This window comes from Rhinatrema bivittatum, chromosome 1 (genome assembly GCF_901001135.1).
Source record: "Rhinatrema bivittatum chromosome 1, aRhiBiv1.1, whole genome shotgun sequence".
NCBI lineage: Eukaryota > Metazoa > Chordata > Amphibia > Gymnophiona > Rhinatrematidae > Rhinatrema > Rhinatrema bivittatum.
This window is the reverse complement of record NC_042615.1, coordinates 523,127,452-523,140,413: the sequence shown is the minus strand read 5'-3', so window position 1 is coordinate 523,140,413 and position 12,962 is coordinate 523,127,452. Positions and strand designations below refer to the sequence as shown.

Here is a 12,962-nt window from a genome sequence, read left to right as displayed (position 1 = left end):
TAAGAGAGAGGGCTATTTTTAGGATGATTTTCATCCAAAACCTAGCTGGCTAGGTTGTATCTATAACTTTGCTACTGAGTGGCTGTTTGAAAATGTATCATGATGTGGCAAAGAACCTCTTGCCGCAGCCCATGTAGATCAGTCCATTTGTGAAATCCCTATTTCCCCCCTCTCTATCAAAATAAAGATAAACCCCTAGCCCCTAACAAGAGGCTCTGTCCTCCCCTTCCTTTGTCAAAATTAACATTCCCACAGCCTCCTCTCAAGCTCCAAAATGAGAATCCTCCCCCAGTCTCCAAAGAATCCATCCCTGATCACCTCTGTACTTTGATTCTGAAGGACTTCCATCTTCACCAGCAGGAGGGATGCAAGGACCATCATGCCAGCACTGCAGCTTATAGCTGACAAATGCAGTCTACTGGCATTTCAGCACTATATATGTACAGAGACACTGGTAGGCAGCACCATACAACAGTGAACTGCATTGCTGACAGGAGGGCACCTATATCCCTACTGCTAGTGAAGATGTGAGCACTCCAAAATTGTAAGTGTAGATTCTGGAAGGATCATAGGGGTGGGGGGGGGAGCAAGAATCTGGCATTGAGGATGAGGCCACTGATTGAGAGAGTTGTCTTCATTTTGACATCTGGGTTGGGGGGGGGGGGGGTTCCTGGCTCCAGGTGAAGGCAGCTAATACCTGTGCCTAGATTTGGCCAGCTAAATTAGCCAGCTTGTGCTGAAAATGGATGCTAACCAGGTAACTTTTTCCCTGACTTATACCTGCCTCTGAGACTGCCCAGAATTTGAGTGGCTAAGTTTTATGGCTCAGCAGTGGGTAAATTTTCAAAGCCTATGATCTAGCCATCTAGCAATTTAATTAGGTGGATAGAAGGCTTTGAAAACCAACCGTAGAGGCAGAGCATCAGGACACTAATGAAAACGTAATTGTAACAATGCTTGAAGATGTCACAATGTGCTTTAGTAGTGCTGCTCAAACTAGCAAATTCTAGCAGTGTGCTGAGTTTGTCACATTCAATATATATTGTCTTTGAGCTATAAGCTATAATTTCTAGCTTGTCTGTAAAGCATTTTTGCAGTAAAATATGAATAAAAACATCTGTTATTAGAATTGTTTGGAGGGCCCTGCAAAGCAATATTTAAATCCTGAGTCTCAGGGGGTGTATTTATTTTTGTGCTGTAATTTTACTAAAATTTTGTTCTAGCATGGGAGGCAGAGCTGAGCTGCTCAGGGCCACTTCTCGGCATCAGTACTTGGGTGGGTACTAGCGGCTTCTTGCTGGGGAGGGAGGAGGAGGAAGAAGGAAAGGGGCACCAAATTATTAGTCTGCCCAGAGCACCTTCTTTCTCCATTCAATCCTGCATGGAATATGCTTTCAACTAATTTACTGTTCGCACTGTTATGTGTTACTGGTACTTATCACCATGAATCTCTTTCACTGCTGGTTGATCAAATATTACCATGAGAGTAACTGCTAGCTTTGTGCATTCTCTGCTTATATTGGGTTTTGGCTGGATTTTATGTATATTTGATTGTTTTGTCTTTTATTTCATATTTATTTTTAAAAATATTTTATTGATTTCTATTTGTGTTGATCTGTAACTAATAGATTTTATGTATATTTAATTTATGTATTGCTGATTGATATATTTTATGCATGTTTTATTTGTACCTCCACTTGGTTAACATAATTTACAAGTGGTATATAAATAACATTTTAATAAATAATAATAATAATTAGTGCTTTCAGTCTCCTCCAACCAGAAGATCAGGTCTGCTATCAAATATGGAACCCAGCTGTCTAGTTTGTTAGTCATGTTGCTGCCCTATGACTTTTGTTCCTGTTCTATATTTTTATGTAAATATGTTCAAATTGTCCATTTGTCATTTTGAGTAATGTTTTTCTATTGTTTTGTATAGGGACAATGGCTTAAAGGCTATTGAGAACCTGATGCAAAAGAAAGGGAAATTTGATTACATCCTCTTGGAAACTACGGGCTTGGCTGATCCAGGTAGACACTTAACATGTCTATAAAATATAAATACGTTTAGACTTTATTCATAACATAAAAGGAAAAGAAGCTTTCATTGTCCTGGGAATAATTCTCTCTTCTGTGCCAGGGTTACAAATGCTTTTCTTTCATCTTCTTATGGTTTGAAGCTGTACTTCTCGTTTATGCAGGATCCCAGCAGTATCTAGTCACTGCACTTGTCACATGACTGTACAACTTTTACGCAAATAACTAATGAAAAAAGGTGTCAAGCGGCCTGTATTTTTCAATATTTGCAGATGTGCTACATAAGAATTCATTAATTATCAAAATATGCTCAAGACTAATGATCTTGTAAATTATGTACAAAATGAAATATACAGAAGAAAGAATTGTCTTCTCTGTGACGGACTCTATTCCTAGATGTATTTGCAACCTCTATTAATCTTAAAAGCCAATGGGAAACAAATAGAACCTGATGACTGGGATAGAAATGAAATGACCAGATAGGTATTAGTAAATGTAAGGCATAAAATGATTTGTTATAATTATTGAAATATACATTCTCTCTGGTATATATAGTATAAGATGGGAAGAAGGAGCTCTAGTATCATAATAATATATTACATGACGACAGAAAAAGACCCTATTGGTTCATCCAGTCTGCTCAGCAAGTTTATTTTTTTATTTATTTTTTAGGGTAGTAATTGCCATTCCATGCAGGTTACCCCAGTAAACACAGACTACCCATTTTCTTTATTTCCATCCTTTAGCACTGGGGATCATCTGTGTTTACCCCATTGCCCTTTTAAATTCCATTACTATTCTTGCCTTCATTACTAGTTCTGGGAGGGCATTCCATGCATCCACCACCCTTTTTGTGAAGAAATATTTCCTGATGTTCCTGAGTCTACCGCTTTGGAGTTTCATATCATGACCCCTAGTTCTACAGCTTTCTTTCCATCAGAAAAGGTTTGATTCGTATGCATCATTAATACCTTTCTGGATTAAAAAATCTGTATCATATCCCCCCATCTCCCTTCCGGCATATATTTATTTACATATTTAGGTCCTTCAATATCATCTCAAGTCTTCTGGTGCAGTCCATACACCGTGTTGACTGTCTTTCTCTGGACTGCTTCCATATTGTCTCTTTCCTTTTTGAGATACGGTCTCCAGAACTGCATGGAGTATTCCAGGTGAGGCCTCATCAATGCTTCTTTTTCCTGCTGGTTATGCCTCTTTTTGCAGCACAGCATCCCTCTGGCCTTTAGCCACTTGTTTCCAACATTGATGACCTGAAGGTAGTGAAGCACACTGTCACTCCGAGGTCTCTCTCCCAGTCCATGCACATCAGTCTCTAGCCCCCATCATGTTCAGTTCCGTTGGATTTCTGCTTTCCAAATTCATTACTGCACTTTTTGACTCTGAATCCCATCTGCCAAACTTTCAACCACTCTTTGAGCTTTCTTAGCTCGCTTCTCATTCTGGCTACTCTTTCAAGTGTGTCCATTCTGTTGCAGATCTTAGTGTCATCTGCAAGAAGGTAAGATTTTCCTTTTAACCCTTGCATAAGATCACTCACAAAGATATTGAACAAAAACAGGCCCCAGAACTGATCCTTGAGTCACTCCACTTATCACTGTTTTTTCTTCAGAGTAGGTTTCCATTTACTACCACTTGCTATTGTTTGTTAGTCACTAATTTGTAATCCATTCCACTGTCTTAGGACCCACTCCTAGGCTTTTCATTTTATTCATGAGTGTTTTATGTGGATCAGTATCTAAATCTTTGCTAAAATTCAGATAAATCTTATTTAAAAAAAAACTTTAACATAAAAACCAGGTCTAAAAACCATAACATGTGCTATTACAGGGTGTTTCGTGTGATGAAGGCAACAAGGGGACCAGATTTCCATAGGTCAGGGATTGAAAATCCATTCAGAATATTTTGATCTCTTGATATTATGTAAAATAATTTTTGTTTTATGCAAAAATAACATTAAATATGTCTCAAAATCTGAAGAAGCCTGAGATTTCTAAAACTGATGTACTACATAACTACAACATTTTTTTTTACTGCTTATTTAAAATGAACCACAACATAAAAAGACAATAAAAAAGAGGAACTATAATCACAGACTGCGAGGTATCTGTGGAATTCCAAAAAAGTGAGGTCAAAATGTGAAGAGCAAAAATGCATGTGAGAAGCAATAAATATAATATATAGGTCTCTCTCCCGTGTGGATCAAGGCTAGCTTTTCCATTAAGTACAACCTGTTCCTGTGGATTTGGTTTGGAAATTGACTGGCTTATCCTCACATTTTGCTGCAAGCATTACAAGGGATGACAGAGTGAAGGATTGGCCTTACTACCCTGTCCACCTTAAATCCCATTGAGGGAGAGAGCTCTGTGGATGGAATCGTGCTGGGCAGAATAAGAGGCAGAGCCCAGCTGGGATCAGGAGCCTCCATGTCTCCTGACCCTCTCTGAGAAGTTGTGTTGAGTATACTGCAAAGTTAGGCAGTTCTCACAGGACAAGCAGGATGGTAGTCCTCACATATGGGTGACATCATCAGGATGGAGCCCAATCACGGAAAACTTCTGTCAAAGTTTCCAGAACTTTGACTGGCCCCTACTGGGCATGCCCAGCATGGCACTAACCCTGCAACCAGCAGGGGTCCCCCTTCAGTCTTCTTTTTTTCGCGCAGCAGTAGCCTCACGGTTTAGGAGCTCTGAAGAGATTCCTGACAGGAATTTTCCTCACGGAGTTAATTAAAATTAGATTGCCCCACAGGGGTCCGTCCCTCTAACTTTTCTCAGGCCGCGGTACTCCGGTAAGTTTTTCACCGTTTTTCGTCTATTACCGTCGAGTTTGGCCCTCGCGGCCTACTGGCCGTCGAGCATACCGCGCTCGATTTTTCTATGGCCATGGCGTCGGGGTTTCGTCGGTGCCCGGACTGCACTCGCACCATGTCTGTCACAGACCCTCATGGAGTCTGTGTAATGTGTTTAGGCCGTGAGCATGATGTCCTGACTTGCACCAAATGTGCCCTCATGACATCAAAAGGTCGCAAAGCCAGAATGGAGAAGATGGGACTCCTCTTCCGTGCTCACACCCCGACGCCGTCCATCGCATCGACGTCATCGGAACCGGCACCGTCGAAGTCGCACCAGCATCAACAACCGTCCGGTGCCCGCCCGCCGTCGACGTCTTCATGGCCATCGACTCCCGTTTCTCCCCCTCAAGATCGAGGGGATCGTAGGGAGAAACATTGGCATCGTAAGTCTCGGACTGTCGAGGGAGCGAAATCATTGACCTCGCCACCGTCCGAGCCACCATCGAAGAAGCCCCGTTCAGGAACGGCACCAACCACTCCTGCGACCGGGACATCGAGGCCACCCTCACCCGATCGGGGTTTGGGAGTCGCGATTCCGCCTGTAAAGGTGGTCCCTCCGACTGTGCCTCAGCCTCCCTCTTCCGTCACGGAGCCGGGGCTGATTGCCCCAGGTCTCCAGGAAGAACTGGACTGGCTGGTCCAGGAGGCCATCGACAAGGCGATGCAACAACTCCAGGTTCCTCCGGCACCGAGAGTGGAACCAGTCACCGACCCGATTCCAGCAGCGCTGGCACCGCTGCTATCACGGATGGAGGCACTCATGACTGCCCTTCCACCGGTGATTCCCAGGTCTCCGATGGCTCCGGTGTGCTCCCCGATAACAGCTTCATCGGGAGGAGAAACACCGTTCCGCATTCCTCCTTCGGGGGTACTGCCTCAGCCATCGATGCCATGTCGTCCCTCGCCACCGATTCATTCATCGGGGGCGATACGCACTTCGATGCCGACACCGATGCCCCCCAAGGCGTCCACGGTGCCCCCGGTGATTCCTTCGATTTTCTCGGAGCCTCAGCCGGGCCCTTTGGGTATCCAACCCCCTTTTCGTCCTACAGGTCAGCCTGCTGATCCTTATGACACCTGGGGTGATGATACTTCCACAGACACTGATGACTTACCTTCACCTTCCTCTCCTACTGAAAGTAGAAAGCGTTCTTCTCCAGAGGACCTTTCTTTCATTAATTTTGTGAAGGAAATGTCGGAATTGGTCCCTTTTCAGCTTCAGACAGAGCAAGATGATAGGCACCAGATGATGGAGCTTCTCCAGTTCCTGGATGCCCCTAAAGTGATCACTTCTATTCCCATTCATCAAGTTCTTCTTGAACTCCTCAAAAAGAACTGGGAAAATCCTGGATCCATTGCCCCAGTACACAGAAAGGCTGACACTACCTATCTAGTACAGTCAGCCCCTGGCTTTCAAAAATCTCAGCTTGACCACCACTCAGTTGTGGTAGAATCAGCTCAAAAGAAAGCAAAAAGGACGAAGCCTCACTCCTCTACCCCTCCTGTCAAGGAACACAAGTTCCTAGACAATATTGGTTGACGAGTGTTCCAAGGGGCCATGCCCATCTCCAGGATTGCTTCTTACCAGCTGTACATGACCCAATACAACAGGGTCATTTTCAAGCAAATACAGGACTTCTCTGAAACCCTGCCTGACCAATTCCAAGAACATCTTCGAATCCTTGTCAACAAGGGGTTTGAGGCAGGAAAGCATGAGATAAGAACAGCTTACGATATTTTCGACACCTCCACTATAGTGTCTGCAACTGCCATTTCGGCAAGACGCTGGGCCTGGCTCAAGTCTTCTGACCTTCGCCCAGAAGTACAAGACAGGCTCTCTGACCTGCCTTGTTTGGGAGATAATCTGTTCGGTGAACAGATTTAGCAAATAGTGGCTGAATTAAAGGACCATCATGAGACCCTCAAACAGCTCTCATCGATACCTTCTGACTTCCTTTCTAGACAGCCCTTCAAGAAGGACTCTAAAAAGTCATTCTTCCAGCCCAAGGAAGTACTATCCTCCACCAACAAGGTCCCGAGTTACGAGGCCTTATCAAAAATCTCAGCCTCGCCAGCCCCGGAAGCAAAAGCCACAAGCAGCTCCCCAGCCGGGGCCTGCTTCAGGTTTTTGACTTTCCCTTGGAGAGCAGCAGCCTGATTCCTCTGCCAGGCATACCAGTGGGAGGTCGATTGTGCCACTTTCATGGCATGTGGCAGTCAATCACAACCGACCAGTGGGTGCTAGCAATCATTGCTCAGGGTTACCACCTGAACTTTCTTGCTCTTCCACTGGAATCACCACCTCTACAAGTGTGGAGAGTAACCGACCACTCTGTCCTTCTGGAGCAGGAGGTTTCCCTTCTTCTCCAGTTAAGGGCAGTAGAACCCGTTCCTCTTTCACAAAAAGGCCTAAGATTCTATTCCCGGTACTTTTTGATCCCCAAAAAATCCGGGGGGCTTCGTCCAATTCTGGACCTATGTGCCCTCAACAAGTACCTCCAGTGGGAAAAGTTCAAGATGGTAACCTTGGGCTCGCTTCTACCTCTTCTACAAAAAGGAGACTGGCTCTGCTCTCTGGACCTCCAGGACGCGTACACCTACATTGTGATAGCTCCAGCTCATCGCATGTACCTCAGGTTTTTAGTAGGCCCAAGGCACTATCAATACCGGGTGCTTCCATTCAGCCTAGCATCAGCACCACGAGTCTTTACCAAATGTCTCGTGGTTGTCGCTGCCTTTCTCAGGAAAGAAGGTGTTCACGTCTACCCCTATCTAGACGACTGGTTAATCAGGGCCCCAACCCAGCAAGCCGCTCAATCGTCCCTGGATTTGACCCTACACACTCTAATTTCTCTAGGATTTCTCGTAAATTACGAGAAATCCTATTTAGTCCCATCTCAAACTTTGTCATTCATTGGGGCAGACTTGGACACCTTACAGGGAAAAGCCTTTCTACCTCAACAACGAGTGCAAACCCTCGTGTCCCTCGATCATCAGTTGCAGTCTCAGTATACAGCAACAGCTCGGCAATTCCTTGTCCTTCTCGGACACATGGCGTTCTCAGTCCATCTCACACCAATGGCCCGCCTGGCCATGAGAGTCATGCATTGGACTCTGAGGTCACAATGGATTCAAGCGACTCAGCCTCTATCAACCATTGTCCACATCACCGACGCACTCCGTCTGTCTCTCGCCTGGTGGAAAGATCAGAACAATCTCCTCCAGGGACTGCCTTTTCACCTACCAGATCCTCAACTCATTCTCACCACCGACACTTCCAACCTCGGGTGGGGAGCTCATGTGAACGATCTACAGTCACAAGGATTTTGGTCTCCAGAGGAAGCCAAATACCAGATAAATTTCCTGGAGCTTCGAGCAATGCAATATGCTGTCAGAGCTTTTCAGGATTGCCTATCAAATCACGTCATCCTGATTCAGACGGACAACCAGGTGGCCATGTGGTACATCAACAAGCAGGGGGGCACAGGCTCCTTCCTTCTGTGTCAGGAAGCTGCGCAGATTTGGGCGAAGCGCTCTTCCACTCGATGTACCTCAGGGCCACCTATTTGCTGGGAGTGCACAATGTCTTGGCAGACAACCTGAGTCGTGTCTTCCAACCGCACAAGTGGTCTCTCTATCCCTCGGTAGCGACCTCTCTCTTCCAGCAATGGGGTCATCCCCAAATAGACCTCTTTGTGGAGCGAGCGCTCTCAGCCCAGAGATGCATTCTCCCTCTCGTGGGCAGCCAGTCTGCTTTATGCATTCCCTCCACTTCTTCTTCTCTCAAAGACTCTCGTGAAGCTCCGTCAGGACAAGGGAACCATGATCATGATAGCATCTCACTGGCCACGCCAAGTGTGGTTTCCCATACTCCAGGATCTCTCCATCCGCATGCACATTCCCTTGGGAATGCACCCGCTTCTGATCACTCAGAACGACGGATGTCTACGCCATCCCAATCTTCAGGCCTTGTTCCTGACGGCATGGATGTTGAAAGGTTAATTCTTCAACCACTTAACCTTTCAGATTCGGTTTCTCGTGTCCTGATTGCTTCACGAAAGCCTTCCACAAGAAAATCTTATTCCTATAAATGGAAAATGTACACATCATGGTGCACCTCGCAGTCCCTTGAGCCCTTTTCCTGTCCAATCCCAAGGTTTTTGGACTATTTCTGGCATTTATCGGAATCAGGTCTAAAGACCTCTTCCATCAGAATGCATGTCAGTGCGGTAGCCGCCTTCCATAAAGGTGTCGGGGTTGTCCCTATATTGGTACAACCCCTCGTAACATGTTTTCTTAAAGACTTGCTCCATATCAAGCCACCTTTACTTCCTCCAGCCCCTTCTCGGGACCTTAATCTGGTTCTTGGGCGGATCATGAAACCACCATTTGAACCCCTTCACTCCTGTGACCTAAAATATTTCACATGGAAAGTGATTTTCCTTTTAGCTATCACTTCAGCTTGCAGGGTTAGTGAGTTACAGGCCCTAGTTACCTATCCGCCTTACACTAAACTCCTGCAGGACCGGGCGGTACTCCGCACTCACCCTAAGTTTTTGCCTAAGGTAGTTTGAGGTTCACATTAATCAATCCATCATACTACCTATCTTCTTTCCCAGGCCCCACTCCAACCCAGGGGAACAGGCTCTGCATATTCTCGACTGTAAACGGGCTCTAGCGTTCTACCTAGACCGTACAGTTGCCCACAGGAAGAGCACTCAGTTATTCGTCTCTTTCCATCCCAACAAATTAGGGCAACCTGTGGGTAAGCAGACTCTCTGCTCCTGGTTGGCGGACTGCATATCTTTTTGCTATCAGCAAGCAGGCATTCCTTTCCAAGACCGTGTTAAAGCACACTCTGTGAGGGCCATGGCGACTTCAGTAGCACACCTACGATCGGTGCCGCTTCCTGACATTTGCAGGGCTGCCACCTGGAGCTCTCTCCACACTTTCGCAGCCCACTATTGCTTGGACAAAGCCGGAAGACAAGATTCCATCTTCGGCCAATCTGTCCTGCGTAACCTATTTCCAACGTGACGTACCGACACCCTTCCGCCTGCCCAGTGGGGTTCAGGATGCCCTCTACCAAATTCCACCCCAGTTGTTGTGCCTGTTGCACGCCGTTGGGTACATTTGGTGCATGTTCGGACATCCTCAGCTCGGTACTCACCCATATGTGAGGACTGTCATCCTGCTTGTCCTGTGAGAAAGCAAATGTTGCTTACCTGTAACAGGTGTTCTCACAGGACAGCAGGATGTTAGTCCTCACGAAACCTGCCCGCCGCCCCGTGGTGTTGGGTTCGTAACGTTTTGTTATTTTATTTTTTGGCACTGCCTGTAGCTATCAAATAAGACTGAAGGGGGACCCCTGCTGGCTGCAGGGTTGGTGCCATGCTGGGCATGCCCAGTAGGGGCCAGTCAAAGTTCTGGAAACTTTGACAGAAGTTTTCCGTGATTGGGCTCCATCCTGATGATGTCACCCATATGTGAGGACTAACATCCTGCTGTCCTGTGAGAACACCTGTTACAGGTAAGCAACATTTGCTTTATTGCTAGTATATTTGCTGATTATATTAATACAAGTTGAAATTGCATAAAAAAAGGCTGGATTCAGCAGGGTTCCTGTTCCAGCCCACAATATTTCGTTCAGTCATCCTCGCATATAGTGTCAGGTCAGGATTTTTTTCTATGCTTGGCACAGGAAAAAAAAGTCTCCAGGGGGAGAACAGAAAAGAAAAAAAAAAGTTTGTGTAACCCTGCCTAAGGAAAGGGGTTGGGACAGAATAAAAGTGCTGCTAGGGCTGCAGAGCACTGAAACTTTAAAGCTTGCTGGCTCAAAGAAGAGCACATAAAAATAAAAAAGGGGGAATTGCCTTTAAAACGAATCTGCATAGAAAAGTTGTGAGACTTGTTATAGTATACATAAGTTCAATAAAACATTTTAATGGAAAAAAAAAAAAGAAAAGCTATGAGACAAGTGGAAGAGAAACCACAACAGCAGTACCCAAGAGAAGTCACATGAATCCTGTTGGAGGAAAATCGGAATTCAGAGCTCCAGATGGGTTCAGATAAAGAACTGTGGTTGGCACTGGGCAAAGGGTCAGTGGGTGGTGGTGATAGTGCTATTTGGGTTAATCCTAATGTGTGGGGAGAGCTTGACCCTAGAATCCTGATCCTAAGCCTAGCTTGCGGGAAGGCCAGATGGAGTGGAGATTTGAGACATTTCCCTGGATGGGATCGGGGGGGGGGGTGTGTGTGTGTGTGAAAATGCTTGGACCAATTAATCCAAGCTGGGGGGGGAGGGAATGTGAAAGAATGGCCTCACTACCCCTCCTTAACCTGTGCGGGAACTAGGCAAGGTGCCTGGTCCACTTAAATCCCATAGAGGAAGAGAGCTCTATGGGTGGAACCCTGCTGGACAGGAAGAGCTCTGTGGGTGGGACACTGCTGAGCAGTCCGAGGCAGAGTCCAGCTGGGTTCAGGAGGCCCCCACATCTCCAGAAGTAGGAACCCCTGACACTCTGAGAAGTTGTGTTGTGAGTATACTGCAAAAGTAGGCAGTTTTGCTAGTAGTATTTGCTGATTATGTTAATAAAATTGCATAAGAAAAAGCTGTAGTCGGCGAGGTTCCTGCTCCAGCCCACAAGATTTTTGGTCATCCTCACATCAGTTTGCCCGCCATTCTTCATTTTTTATTATTTTTCTCTACCCAATTGAATGGCCTGACATGCTTTATTTCATTATGAGCCTGGTTTAGTATTACCTGTCCCAAATGGTGAGGGCTTTTCCTGGACATTTGACCATTGTTTAGGCCACCTTCTCATATGCTTACCAGAGAGGCTGCTTCGGGCTAAACCTTAGAGGTGCTTGTCCTCAGGTCTACCAAGAAAATCGCTTCTTAATCTACTTACCTGAACTTAATATACAGGAAGAGATCTACTAAACATCCAATTAAAAGTAATTTAGATACATTTATTTGGTAGACTGCAAACAAATAGCTTCCAGTTAGTAAGCAGTATAAAAGTATAAAAATTGTTTAATCCTATAGCAAGCCTGACTCTTTCGTCCCGGGAAAAAACGCTCTAACCTTCAGCAAGCTGCTGAATGGTTAAAGCAGCATTCCAATTCTAATTTTACAGCATCAGCTTTTTATGCCCTGAAGGAAAACAAGCGTACATGACCTCCAGCACACAAAACTTCCACAATAGTCTTTGCTCTACTCCCTGCTAACCAGCTTGAATCAGTGTGTTCCAGCTCTTATCTATAGACTACAGCACTTTTTATGTATTTGCTGTTAGGTTTCAGTTTTCCTGAAAATGCCAGTATCTGAGTTTTAACTTCTTCACTTTCTTTCTATCAGAAGCTCAAACCTCAGACACCTAGTTCTTCATTTATTCAGCCTGCTATCCCAGTACCCTTACGTCCTCCAAATGTCCTTTGATTCCCATATGTTATCTTATTCATCTCAATGTTCCAGTCCCTTTATTGCTCGGTGTTGCAGGACTGGCCAGGCTCTGCACTACATGGATCAGCAATATGGATTCTTACAGCACCATACATTTCTACACCATATGGTCTGAGACAGGGTTTCCCAAACCTGTCCTGGAGACCTCCATAGCCAGTTGGGGTTTTTAGGATATCCTGAAAACCCAACTAGCTGTGATGTCCCCAGGACATTTGGGAAGCCCTGGTCTAGGAGAATCCCCAAAATATTCACCAACTTTTGGCCCTCAGTTGTGATAATGCTTTTTAAGAATTCTGGAAACCTCATTACAGAGGTCACTAAATTCTGTTTCTTGCAAAATCGGAATGTAATAAATGCAGCAGAAGTTTATAGATGCTGCTCTGGTGTTTGCCAAGAAGCACAGAGCAAGAATTTGGTCTCAAAACTTCGCACACTTAAGCCCTCACATCTGGCCACGAAAGGGGCAGGAACAATGTCCACTCGCTTTTACCTCAGTGGAATTCCTTGAAGAATGGTGCTGGTGGCCCTGTGACTAGCGCCATATGATATTAAAATGTTGCCAGTCAACATTTTTCAAAGGATTCTGGT

At 45.4% G+C, this 12,962-nt stretch overlaps 1 protein-coding gene across 4 annotated transcripts in view; it reads left to right on the top strand.

Annotated features, from left to right (window-relative positions):
* The window catches only part of LOC115097331 (COBW domain-containing protein 1-like), a 158,663-nt gene that overhangs the window by 39,020 nt on the left and 106,681 nt on the right, over positions 1 to 12,962 (top strand). For all 4 annotated transcript variants that reach the window (XM_029613079.1, XM_029613062.1, XM_029613053.1 and 1 more), the window contains exon 5: positions 1,940 to 2,031. In XM_029613079.1, coding sequence (XP_029468939.1) covers positions 1,940 to 2,031 — 92 coding nt within the window. The remainder of the gene's footprint in view (positions 1 to 1,939; positions 2,032 to 12,962) is intronic.